This window comes from Citrus clementina, unplaced genomic scaffold, assembly GCF_000493195.1.
Source record: "Citrus clementina cultivar Clemenules unplaced genomic scaffold, Citrus_clementina_v1.0 scaffold_3, whole genome shotgun sequence".
Classification (NCBI taxonomy): Eukaryota; Viridiplantae; Streptophyta; class Magnoliopsida; order Sapindales; family Rutaceae; genus Citrus; species Citrus x clementina.
The window spans coordinates 25,582,783-25,596,509 of NW_006262339.1; the positions used below are offsets into that span (position 1 = coordinate 25,582,783).

Below are 13,727 nucleotides of genomic sequence, written 5' to 3' on the forward strand. Positions count from 1 at the left end.
GTCTCGCCATAAAACAGGCTTTAGACTTTGGAGCCTTTGAATGCCTTATCAGTAAACTTTGATTGGTTTCTCAACGCTAACCTAGCTCTCCTTTCTTAAATCATTCTCATATTGAGTAACTTTCAAGAAATCAAGTTAACTAAGTTATACCGTCAGCCCTAATATGAGCACAATCAATTTAATGAATATAAGGTATCCTCATCTCACATAGCAGGATTTAGAGAAATAATTGATTTTTCATAGAAAAAACTGGTTGTACATATAACTTCTAACATGTTTTGATTCCTACAAACGTGTGACTTCAATGTGCTCTTATTTGAGGTTTTTGCTTTAAATCCCTAAATATGGATAACCATCAAAAATTTAATTTCTGACGTGTAACGTATAACTTGTCCAGAAAATAGCTCACATTTACAACTTGTGCTTTAGCTATTTATATATGTTTGGGCCTTTGATGGACAAACATCCTTGGTGTTTTTATTACCATCTATAATATTTGGTTAGCAATATTATTAAAGACCTTTGCTAAAGGTGCAAAGCACCATTTACTAACACTATAGATATTGAAATTTATATATAAAATAAACCATATTATATAAAATATGTAATCAACAAATAAATGGTAATATAAAAGTTTAAGCAAAGTCATATCATTGTATCAAGGAAATACGATCTCATGCTAACCCAAGTTCCATCAATCCTTCGGTCAAGCATGTTGTGTGCTAATATATGACTATGCTATATATTCTATAATATGTAATCTTAACTATTTTCTATTAACGACTTAATAAGTAAAAACCCCATCCATCAGATTTTTGAAGTCAGGTAGCGGATTTAAAGGATAAATATAAAACTGAGGTTTTAGAACAAGTGCACCTGAGATTGCGCTCTGCATTATTTCATTGGTACTTCATCAAACAAATCCCGAGCTTGACTCTGCTTTGCTCCCTTCTTAGAATTATTCTGGATTTTAGTCCTTGGCTCTTGCGCAATGTTCTATTGAGCGTCACTCCCTGTAATTTCAGTTGCAGCCTTTGTTTTCCAGTCCAATTAATCTCACCATCTTGATTGTTCCTCTGTAGAGTCTTAAGCTTGCTCTTTACAATTTGAGGCTGCGATTTATTTATTTTTTATTCTGTCAGTCATTTTGTCGAACACTTACTGTGCGTGATCTCGTATCACCACTTTTAATAAATATCATCTGAAACCTGTTTCTGAAATTACAAACTCACATATCTCTGCATCCAATTAGTAATTAAATCTCGCTCGAAATGATTAAACCCATCAAAATGCATGCTGAAACCGTGGCATAATCCGATTGGGAAAGTGGTTAAAATCTTAATATCGAAACTTGTATGCGTGCAAGACTTTAATGGTAAGCACATGATCAGCAGTTGACTATAAACCAACAAGCATGTGGCCACTAGTTTGTGATATGATTTCATATATTCAGTATATGTATTTTTTAAATCTATCCTCTATAATCAATTTCTCATGCTCATGAAAGCCAAATCACAATTGATCATTTGATGCAATATATCATGCGCACAAACAAATAAATTGAAAGTAATTGCAGTAATTTAATTGGAAATACAAGTGGAGATGAATATGTGACAGATTTTACCGATCTGAAGCTTCTAAATGCCAACATTGGGTTAGTTTTTTACCGATTCGCTTCGCTTCTTTCACGTGAGTTCAGAAATAAAAGACAGGTTGCTTCAATTCACACATGATAATATTTTGCCTTCGCTTTGGCTAGATGAAAGTTGATAGAGATAACAAATTGGCTTCTTGTATCAATCCCCACAGACGACGCCAAATGTTGATGCCCAAATCTGATCTAGTCTATTAGGGATTTAATATCAGACTTCTACCCCAACATTAGATTTATTTGGTAGAAAATCGATTGGTCAATCATCTAGATATCCTGCAACCACTGGCGATTAACCTGCGAATACCTGAAATCATAGAAGACAGTCAGAGGCGCCGGAAGTTTTTTCGGCGTGAACCCTCCGACGCTCTAGTCAGTTTCTGGGCCTTTGCCAAAAAACTTGTGCCACCACTCATATGGCTTAATAAACATTGCCTTAAAAACCAAAAGTTTTTTGAGTCCTTTGCAGAAAAATGAAATAGAATGTAAAAGAAAGGATTTTCCCTGAGAGGAAGAGAGCCAAAAAAAAAAAAACCCCCCAGCAGGAGAGAGAAAAAAATAAATAAATAATCCCCCCTAGCTAACTCCCCACTCCCCTCTTTCCCCCCTTGTTCTCTCCCATTTTCGGAAGTTAAGGATGAGGTAAAAGTAATGCCCCCACTCTCCTTTTTTTCCTCCTTTTTTCCGTTACCAAACACAATTTTTTTTGTGCCGTCCGCATAAAAGATCTTGTTAAACTACCGTTATTATAATTTACAGCACATCCAAATTAGGAGGTAATCCCAACCTCTTGGCCCCTAGCCCATCCCATTAACTAAATCCGACTGTAAATGAAAGTTTTGAGTTTAGGTCCCCCTCTCCTTTCATGCCAAACACTAAAAAGATGTTTGTTGGGCTTGACAATGCAAAGAATATGAAGTATATACTGAGAGAAAAGAAATTTGGAAACTCTACAGAAGAGCTGAAGAGGGGACCAATTGATAAAACAGAAACCACTTGTAATTCTATCTACATGTCACTTTCGGCTTTCCAAAACAGTTGTCGAAGCACAAAAACAAAACAATGTTGAAAAAAATTCTCCTCTTCTAAATTGAGTTAAGAACTTCAAATTAATTCACACCACAACCCTTATTCTCACCAATCAGTCAGAGAAACACACGCAGATTTAAGAATTGGTTTATTCTGAAAGCATATGCCTTTGTTTTCAACAATAATATTCCAAAGCATATGCTTTTTTCCCCCCAACCCTTTTATTTATTTGCTCATCTAGGCTTCTCATATTTTTCTTTCTTCTAGAGTTTTCAATTTGCTCTGTTAATTATTAGCGATGATCATAACCTTTATTTTTTTATTTTTTTTTTGTGCAGCTTTGAATTTGCTTGTTGATTGTCATCTAATCATTTTCTTTTTCATCCTAGAATTTGAATGATTATATGGTTAGATGACCATCAACAAACATGTTCATGGTATTGCATGGATTGATTTTTTTTTGCTTTTGCTTCGGGGTTTAAGCTCCTTTTAATCTTATTTTATTCCTCTCTTCTAATTTTTTTTTTTTTTAAAGAAATGAAAAATCCAATCCCTATGAATTAACAGTCTTCAAATTGTTTTGCTTTTGTCTTGTTTTATTGTTTTTTTTTTCTTTTTTAATGATAATATTAATTAAATATTCCCTTTAATTAAAGATTCTCTGTTCACGCGCACTTATACAGTTGTTTTTGCACCTGTAAATCCCCCATGATGCTCCTTAAGAGCAAAATATTTCTATTGAGTATTTTACAACTTCTGAATTCATCTTTCATGAATAATAATCGCTATTGATTCACAGAATCTTTATAAGAAAGAAAATTTACATAAAGCAATTTTCTTTTTCATTAAAGTAAGTGATTTTTATTCACTAGACCTTTAAATATTTGTAGCAATATTTTGAGTTTTTTTCTTTTTTTTAAATATCTGCATATTTGTTAAAAAGAAAATCAGATCAATAATTTTACATGCAAAGAATATTTTGAAAGACCAAATTTATTCAATTTTCTATGCCGTAAAAATAAAAATTATTTTTTATATTTTAGCTGATTTAAGAAGACCATAAGATATTTATTTTTTTAAGGTGAACAGACCTTGACCCTTAAGTTTGCTTAAATGGTGACACTTATCCTTTTTTACTATTATGTTCTTTAATTATATATAACTAAATAACTGAATTAAAAAAATTTTGAGAAAAAGAGTGAAATCCCTTGGTGTTTGATAAAACTAATTGAAACTCCCCTGGTGTTTTAAGACACATCTAAAACCCTTTGAGTGTTAATTTTTTGCTGATCTTGCTATTTCACCCTTGATGATTCTTTGATATTGAGAATATGAATACCTTTAATTATTTAATTAATTGAATAATTTTTTAATTAAAATTGGAGAAAAAAAAACTAGGGGATTGTCATAATTTTTAATTGATTCTGAATTTTTTTTCGGAATTTATTAAAAATTAAATGCAAAATTAATATACATACATGTATAAATACTATTTTTTGGAGAATAAATTATATATATATATTGTTTCAAATACCCTTAACTTATTATTCTCCAAAAAAAATAACTGTATATTTATTTTGCATGAAATTTTTGAATTAATTCTAAAAAAATTATATTAATTGAAAATTATGACAATCTCCTTTCTTTTTTAATAATTTTTCAATTAATTATGGTTATAAAAATTATTCCACTAATTAATTAATTAATTAAAGTATTCATATTCGCAACATTATACAATCACCAAGGTTAAAATGGTAAGCTCAATAAAAAGGTTGACACTTATAGGGGTTTGAATTTGTTTTAAAACATCAGAGGAGTTTCTATTAGTTTAGTTAAACAATAGGAGAGTTTCTCTCCTTTTCCCCATAAATTTAATGGACAAACTTAGTTATGCAAAATAACTACTATTAGTAGCACCGCATTTTTATTCTTGAAAATATGCTTAAATATAATACATAATGAAGGCAGAAATTAGGCTCCTTTTGGAGAAGTATGTGTACAAATACAATAAAAACCTGATAAATTAATATCTGAGAAATTAAAATGTCAATAAAATAATAGGTCTTGTCAATCTCGACTTTGGGTTAATATGTTAAATTATAAATCGATTAATTAATATTCACTCAATTTTAAAAAAAAAAATCATGATCCTAACACTATATTATTTTGTCGAATTTTTTTTGTAACTAGTATGCTATATATAATACATAGACATTTTTCGCTTTTGTGCAACTAGAAAACTAGGTTACTTTAGCATATTGTTCATGACAGACGTTGGGAAAAAGGGCCATACAGTGAAAATTTTGTAAATTAATCATGTTGGAACCATACAAAATCAATTAATTTTAAAAGGTATTAATTAATTGATAATTAATTAATCAATTTATTAATTTAGAGAGTGTATATACAATTCAATGAACATACATTTAATCAATTAATAATTCATTATATTTTACCAATCTGATTAGTTAAAAATGAAATAATCCACCAAATATAAATTTTTTTTTTCAATTTTAGAATTCAACTCTAGAATTTCTATAAGAAATAAGCAAATTTAGAATGAGATCCAACTATATCTAAATTTCAAGGAAAAAGGTGACTATAGAGACATATCTTGTCTAATAAAATATTACAAAAAAATGTTTTTAATTTTAAAATATTATTAATTTATAAAATGAATGGGACCATACAGTTATTATAAAAGCAAAAAAATTGTGGGATGAACAGTTGAAGTGGCTTTATTTCCTTGTATCTTTTTAATATCTAGAAGGTTGAGGCTCCTTTTTATTTGCTATTCTTATTTGTCAATAGGTTGAATATATTGGTTAATTAATTAATTAATTGATGTAACAGTTTCTGACCAAAAAAACAAAAATTCTTTTTTCATTTTCTATTCGTTTCTCTTATTTTCTAATTACATTACATTGTGTGCAGTTCGGCTCATCAATTTTTTAACTTAAAAAGAAAATCAATACAATTGCTAAAACAATAACATCCAAAATTCCAAATAGGGTAGGCAAAACGCGGGTCCTGGGTCTGGGTACTGCAATACCTGACCGAGTTTTTAATCTGAGTTTTTACTCTGATTTTATTTTTTTAATATTAAATATGTGTACTTTTTTAATTTCTTTTATAATTTTATAATTTTTATATTAATTTCAATGAAATTAGACATGAAAATATTAACTTTAAATGATTAAAACTTTACATATATGTAATAGATTAGTCAAATAGATATAATTATTTAAAATAGCATATATTTTATAATTTTTTTTATAAAATCCTGGTTTATCAAGTGATACTCAGGACCGATCCGTCTTCATAAATGGGCAGTGTATTATCCGGCACACATCACCTGAATCCGATCCGGATCCAAACCGGACAAGTATTTTTGACACCTCTACATCAAAATTGGGCCTCCGTACAAAATTAATTAAAATCACTGGAAGAACTTCTTTTTTACTTTTAACTCCATGGTAATTTTAATGACTAATTTTATGAGAGAAAAAAAATGCTGGCTAATATGGTTGTCAATTTTATGCTTGGTGGATTAATTTTTCTCCGAACAAATTACACAAAAAAAAAATCTCTTGAAATGATGCACTTGGTCTTATTAAACTACTACACATTAAATGACAGCTCGCTGCCTTGCTGGGAGAACAAGAATAAAGTGAACCATTTCAACAATTTTTTTTTTAATCACTAAAATGAAGTTAATCAAATAAATTAAGTGTCTTTTGCCCAAATTATGTTTCAGATCCACAATATATATATATATATATATATATATGAAGAACAAAATTGGGAACCTACTGAACTACTGAAGATTCCATTTGCATGCTTTTATTATTTGATAGGCCCGCTTGACTGCAAGCTGCCCAAAATTGACGTAATAATGCAAGCTTTTGATACAAATTCAAAGAAGCTAGCTGTAAAATAATTGTATTCACATATAATATAATAGGCTACCTTAGTAGCCTCGATTAATTACAACAACTTTTGGAAATCAAAGAATTAATCAAAAACAACATTATCAAAATAGATCATATATATGTCTTAACTCTCGACTAACCTAAAGCAAAGTCAAAACATGAAAAAGAATACGGAATCTTATGAGGACACTATTTTTTCACTAGTAATTATTAACCAAATTATTCAGCTTGCACCTGTTACACATGAGAACATTCTGTGACTCCTAAACCTCACCAGTTGCTTTGCCCTTGGAGGAGGAGAACCACCGCCACCGCCACCACCAAAACCACCACCATTCGCCACTGAGTACCCGGCATAAAAGTCTCCGACGGACTTATGCCGCCGGTGGCCGTGTCCCGGCTCCATTTTCTCACCTGAACGTGTCACATACATGGAATTTTGATGAGCAATAATATTACTATTGAAGTCTGCTGCGTTGTAACTTTGAGCTGCCCCCGACGAAAGACACTCGTATTGCCGGCGAGTTTTGTTCTTCTTGATTGCTTTGAACACCATTGGAATTAATCCGTCCATGAGACTTGAATTTTCCTCTCTGATGAAGAAAAATAAACAGAAGAATCTAAGTATTTGAAGGAGAAGAGAAATGGAAGCAGTCTTATTGATTCATTGGGTTTGGTAGTCTTATGAGAATGACATATACTTTCCACAGCTTTAAAGTCTACAACACGTCATGCTGTTTTGTCGACCTTACTAGAGAAATAAATCAAAGTTTCACATTGTACAGCTAAGATATAATGACACAAAGGGCCCTAGTACTTCTAGGTTTTGTTATTGAGATCCTTAATTAATTACTATGTATTTTCTTACTACTGTTGATCTAGTCGAAAATTCTAGACTTACTAAAGTTTGGAAAAGATACAGTCATATATTTTAACAATATAAAATTATTATACCACTAAACCATATACCTTAATAATTATTCTAGACTTTAATAAAGTCCAGTATCTTGGAGTGAAATATTTTTTTTTATTTTTATACTTATCTCTCATTAACATATTACTGTATGTTAAAAGATAAATATGACTTTTTACGATGCAAAATATTTCATACCTCATGAAAAAATACATGAAAATTAGACTGAAAACAAAAGTGTAATAGTAAAAGAACTCAAAATTGAGTTTTCTATATTAATAAGATTTTGAGGACATAATTGTTATTATGTCCATACATTACAGCTTCTATAATCCTTTTTTTTTATTTTCAGGAGCAGATGTGTAGCTTGTGTAAATCGGTTGATTAGGACAATAGTGACATAGGGGCCCAAAAGTGATCACATTCTTCGTTTGTATACGCAGAAGCAAACATTTTCCTAGAAGATCAACAATTCAAAAAAGAATAAAATGATAAATAATAATTAACCCCTCAGAATAAACTCCATTATTTTTTTTTATAGCCTCTAGCACATAAAACCTTATCAGTAATCTACATCAGCAACCAAACCTTAAAACTTTTGCAGAGTACTCCTATATATGTGAAATTTATATATGTATAAAATGATACTTAAATTTGAGGCTAAATAATACTGTCGAATATTTAAGTAGTGTAAAATTTTAGCTTAACGGGAAGACGATTTTACCTTAAATACAATAGAATATTTAAAATACAATAAATATTATGTAAATTTAAAAATTATATTTTAAAATGTACAAATATCCACGCTAAAAAGTGTTGCGAATTTTATAAATATTAATATTGATTACAAAACTATATTGTGTTAAATGTTTTACACGCAAAGGATCGGAGAGTATGAATTAGATTAGATTAAAGGAGCATATCTTCAAATTTGCATTGACTTGGTCCTTGTTGGGCATATGTCAACTCATTTGTCAGGTCAACGAATCATATCTCTTCTTTTAATAAACTTTCTAGTCTTTGTTTGTTAATTAATAATCAATCCTATGGGAAATATTGTTGGTTTCTTTCCTTATGAAGTCCAAGTTGAAACTTAATTGGTTTGAACAAGGAGAAACCAGGGAATTTGTATGTTTCATTTTACTGAGGTTGAACGCAGCCCTCAAAATGAATTCTAAAAATTTAGCAGCTAATATTTACTTGTGGAATAAAATTTCCCAAAGCAGTCATATCTAGCAGCCAATGTTTCACTTTTGGTCATAATTTTTTTTTTTAGTTACGATTCTATTTGCAGCACTAAGCAATTATGAGATTGTAGATTGAAGCTTTCATGTTAAATTTGAAGCACTTAAATGTATTATATTCACTGCCTTGTATCTTTTGCTCAGATGAAGCTCAAGAAGAAAATCCTAGCCCTAGAATTAAAATCTTTCACGTCAGAACTTAAAACGTGTAACAATAATACCCCACTACGTGCCTTCATTATACATGTTCTTTTGCTTTATTTAATTAAAAAAAAAAATGAGCTGCTAGAATTCAAGTTGCTTTGTACCTGGAATTTAACTATATTAAAACATTAGTCTCCATCGTGTAGTAACAAAGACGGCCGACTAAATTAGGTGCTTAATGCACCAACTATTTTCAATACAGTTCATTTCGAACAAAGCTGGCATTTTTCATATTTGACTAGAATACACAAATTTCAATCAAGTGTGCGTCCTAACGTCTCTTGTTTTTTAATCATTTTGGAAGGCTGTATCTGAGGTATAACAATTGAATTAGAAGGACCACAAATCGATTCTGACCATCTGCTCATACGACAAAGCCAATGCATCAAAGTCTCCAAGAATATTTTACTATAAGCTATTCATAGCTCACAGTAGATTATGAAATTGATGTGTTTGAAAATTCTTAGTTCCTGATATCAACCTCTAAAACATATCGATTTGGAAAATCCGCAGTTGTTTTAAAGACGTTGTTTTGAAAGAGAGAAGACCTATTCATATTACTCGTATAATACATATATAAATTGATTAAAAAAAAAGAAAGAAAACCTGTCTGAACCCTACATAGATAGCTCTATCAAGCGGACTTGAATGTGTGAGAAGGAAAGCGACATACCCCTCAAGCAAATAATGAATGGTTTTGAGATATGGACGTTTACAGTTTAAAAAATGTTACAACCACACCAGATGTCAGACCTTCAGTACATGGATTTTTTCCAAATTGTTTCAACATTATAAATGCCTTCATATAAATGCCTTCCACGAGAAAGTTAACTATTACTTGTAGTGTCAATCTAAGATACAAAAGTGACGGGGCAACTACTCAAATCAAGATAATGTTAATGAAACTCAATTGCCAAGCCAAAGTTGCATACATTTGATAGGTGCAAATGTTGCAGCATCCATTGGCCAAGCATCATCATCATTGGCCTATCACTGTGACAGCATCCAATCGAAAAGATGTATATATCAGCTCTTTCCTTGTCCAATACTTTAACATAGTTCATACTAGCACTTAATCCTGGATTATAATCTCATCTAAACGGAAGTTCAACACATTATCATGTGTTTATCCAAAGTACTCCCAAATAATTCTTTGATCTCAAAAACACTTTTTGGCCACTTATACTAATCAATATGAAAGTAACATGTTAGATATCCTGAACTGTCTAACAACAGAACTTATGGTACAAAAATACTTCCAAGCACACTTCAGAGGTCTCGTCACATGAGTGGCAACATCATGATTCTTTCATAAGTTTGATCTCTCATTTCCATGTTCTACGAATTCCATCCTAGTTTAAGCTATGCCAAGTAACTGTCGTTTCTGGCCCGACTTTTTTTTTTTTTTCTGTTGTTCTGATACATTTTCTTCAAAAAATAGTTTCCCAGCCTATGTCCCATATCGAAGAACTTCTCAAAGGTCTATACCATGTTTTAACAATATGTCCGAGTCCTTGGACACCAGCCTAACTCTAGATGACTATGCAAGCTCAATATGGAAACCATGTCAATTAGCCTAAACTGTGTCACTAGCAATTTTGTTCTTTCAAGAATACCATAACATGTGCTCAAAGAAAAAAGGATATTTTGTTACCGCATATTTGTTATCTCCATGACTACCACTTCCTTTAAATTAGAGTCAAAATGCAGAATTTTTCGGTTCCATTTTCATATTCTCTTGGTCTGTGATAAATCAAAATCTAGAACCGTCATAATATGTGAATGCCTAAAATTGCCATGAATGGAGATGCAGCAAGACTTTCCCAGGAAAAAAAGAAAAAAAAAAAAGCCCAAAATTTGGTGCTTATTAATAGCCAAGTAACTCTTATCAATGGCATAAGTCAAAATGGTATAAGCATAAAATATTTGAGCCCTGTCTCTTCCAGAGACCAGCAAAGCTTATCAAGCAATTCCAGAGCATCAGTGAAAGCTTTTCACAATTTTCCACTGTAAAGCTGAATAAATTTCAGAAAGTATTCACAATGTATGAAAAAAGAAAATATCTTAAACGAATTGTGAGCCAATAAAAGCGCAATTGAAAATACAACTAATCGAACAAGGTGAATACATGGTGGCATTTAAGTGATGATTCGACATCACCACCAAGAATAACCATTTCAGGTTTAAAGTTAGCTACAAGTGCTTTAATGTTTTGAAGGAGTAAAGGAAAATGGAGAGAGAAAATCATACTTGAAACAAGTGGTTCTTATAGCATAGAGTCCAATCTGAATCCCCTGAAGCTGCCAAGCCACCACCATCAGTGCTTATTGACTCTGCACATGAACATGTAATTTGAGAAGGAACTCTTTCTTCACCTTTTCCTTTAACTCCAGTTTTGGTATCTACATCTTCAGTTGACCCAAAATCATTTTTCAGAATCTCATAGTTCCGCTCATCAGCATTGACATCAGGATTCTGACAGGGTTTTAACAGGTCATTGGCACAACCACCAACATCTTCCTCTTCATCTGATAAGTATCTGCAACTATCAAACTCATCCATCTCGAAAATCCGACTCATCAGCCCTTCCCTCCATGATATCCTCATCTGGGATTGTGAAACATACCCTAAAGTGGAAGTAGACGTCCAAGAATCTCGGTCATCTAAAACTTTCTGATATTGGGAAAGATCAACAGAGTTGGAAGGCGTCATCACACAATCAAACTGAAAACTTGAACTGGTAGGATCCCATATCGATTCATACCCCTTGGAAGACAGACTTGCCATGGGAATACATTCAGTGAGCAAATCACTCTCAGAATTAAATTGATGATTTTGACAAGCTTCTGTTTTTAACCATGACAAGCCAGCAGGTCTATCTGGGCTTGAGTCAGATTGTGGGGTTTGAATAACATTTCCACTTCCAAATGTATCCACGGAGAATGGAGAATTTTCTGCATTAAAATCATAACGACCCTTCTTCTCATCTTCCAAATCAGCAGCCTTGCAAATAGGAATACAGTTGGGCGAAGATGAAATAACCAAATTTTCATGAAAAGTATCCGAAATTCCTTGAAATTCAGGAACTCCACAAGGAGAACATAAAGAATTACTCCCCCTCCTAGTAATAATAGATACCCTCCTATTACTGTTTTTATTACACAAATCCAAACTAATCTCATCGTTGAATAAACTAGAAGAAGGTGAATGAATCTGAAATTTACGTGATCCATTTTCAGTATTTTCCTTTTGCTCGTCATCCTCCTCACTACAAGGAGACAAAAGCCAATGCATGCAAGCCTCAGCAGGTAAAGGCACAATAGAGACCCTTCTAGAGTTATCAACAACTCCAACAATATTTTCTTTATTATTCCCTTCACGTTCTTCAAAACTATCAGCAGCCTTGGCAGAACCAAAGTCTAGCATATTGTTATCACCTACAGTCAGTAACCCTCTAGGCCTACATTTCCTCTTGTCAGTAATCCCAGACACAACATGGCCAGCACCATAACAAGCAGGCGTCCTACTTGTTGCTGTTACAGATAGGCCAGACTGTGCATGTAACTCTGGAGACACTGAGGCCTGAATAGGAGGGGTTCTATTTCTGCTACCACTGCCATTTGACAACTTCTCAACATCCACAACATCATCACCAACAATAACCTTTTTGTCTATTGCACAATCTAAGCCTGACTCAGTTGCTATCTTACTCAAAGGAGTCAAATCCACAACATTACCATCACAAAACCTAACGTCAGGCCCAGAAGTCACTTTATTTATGGGACTGCCACCGGTATCCAAAATCGAAGAAATTTTACACTTTGATACATTTCTCGAACTGGATTTCTTCCCAGATTGCAACTGGTACAAAAAAGTACTATCTTTCTTTACTTTCTCCCCTTTCCCCAAACTGGGTTTCTGTAAAATGCTGCGTCTCGATGGTTTTGACAGATTGGGAGCAGATTTTGGGGTAGTTTTAGCTAAAGTTTTGATCTTTACGGGCCTATCAATTAAAGGGGTTTTCGAATTCGAAGAAGAAGAGTGAGAAAGAAAGAACCTGAGACAACCCTTTGGAGCTTCAATGCTGCTGGTGCTGCAACTATTGTTGTTGCCGCTGCTGTTATTGATAATGGTGGTGTTGAGATTTTGCAAAGGGTTTCTAGAACATTGCTGCTGCTTCTTTGTTCTTTGTTCAATCTTTTTTGAGCAGTTTCTGTTTAGGGATTTTGTTGATTTTAAAGATGATGATGATGATTTTGAAGGTGGGTTCATTTCGTGATCGTGAAGCACTGAAAGGACAGTGCTACAAAAATGAGATCTACTTGACAGTTGCTTGTAACGGGAAGTGATTTTGATTTGAAAATCGATGGGAGGGACTAGGGAGAAAGGTTGAATTTCTTCAATTACTGATTTGCCCTTGTTTTGGTCTTTAATTACTGATTTGCCATTATACTTTTGACTGAATTTGGGAATTATTGGGCTGCAGCCTGCAAGTGCGCCTTTTGGGCCTGAACGGACCCACCAAAAAATTTAGCACTTGGGCTTTGGCCTTTGAGTTTGAGGAAATCTCTCAAACTGATACTAATAATTCAATAAACAAAGTTAGCATCTGTTCATTAGGTATCTCATCCCATGCCAAACCGAGCTTCACTAGCACAGAGCCCCATAATGTACTAAAAACTCAACTCTTGAAGAGTAGAAATTTAACTGAACATCCCAAACAAAACAGGAATTTAGCTCAACATACCTCAGTA

At 32.6% G+C, this 13,727-nt stretch overlaps 2 protein-coding genes across 2 annotated transcripts; both read right to left on the reverse strand.

Moving 5' to 3' along the window:
* Positions 1-6,522: 6,522 nt before the first annotated feature.
* LOC18049379 lies at positions 6,523-7,317 on the reverse strand. Its single transcript, XM_006441963.2, has one exon. The coding sequence runs from the start codon at positions 7,184-7,186 to the stop codon at positions 6,836-6,838; it is 351 nt and encodes a 116-aa protein (XP_006442026.1). The 5' UTR covers positions 7,187-7,317; the 3' UTR covers positions 6,523-6,835.
* A 3,740-nt stretch (positions 7,318-11,057) lies between these two features.
* LOC18049380 lies at positions 11,058-13,320 on the reverse strand. The gene has a single exon (XM_006441964.2). It carries the CDS (start codon positions 13,243-13,245, stop codon positions 11,218-11,220), a length of 2,028 nt encoding a protein of 675 aa, XP_006442027.1. The 5' UTR covers positions 13,246-13,320; the 3' UTR covers positions 11,058-11,217.
* Positions 13,321-13,727: the final 407 nt, after the last annotated feature.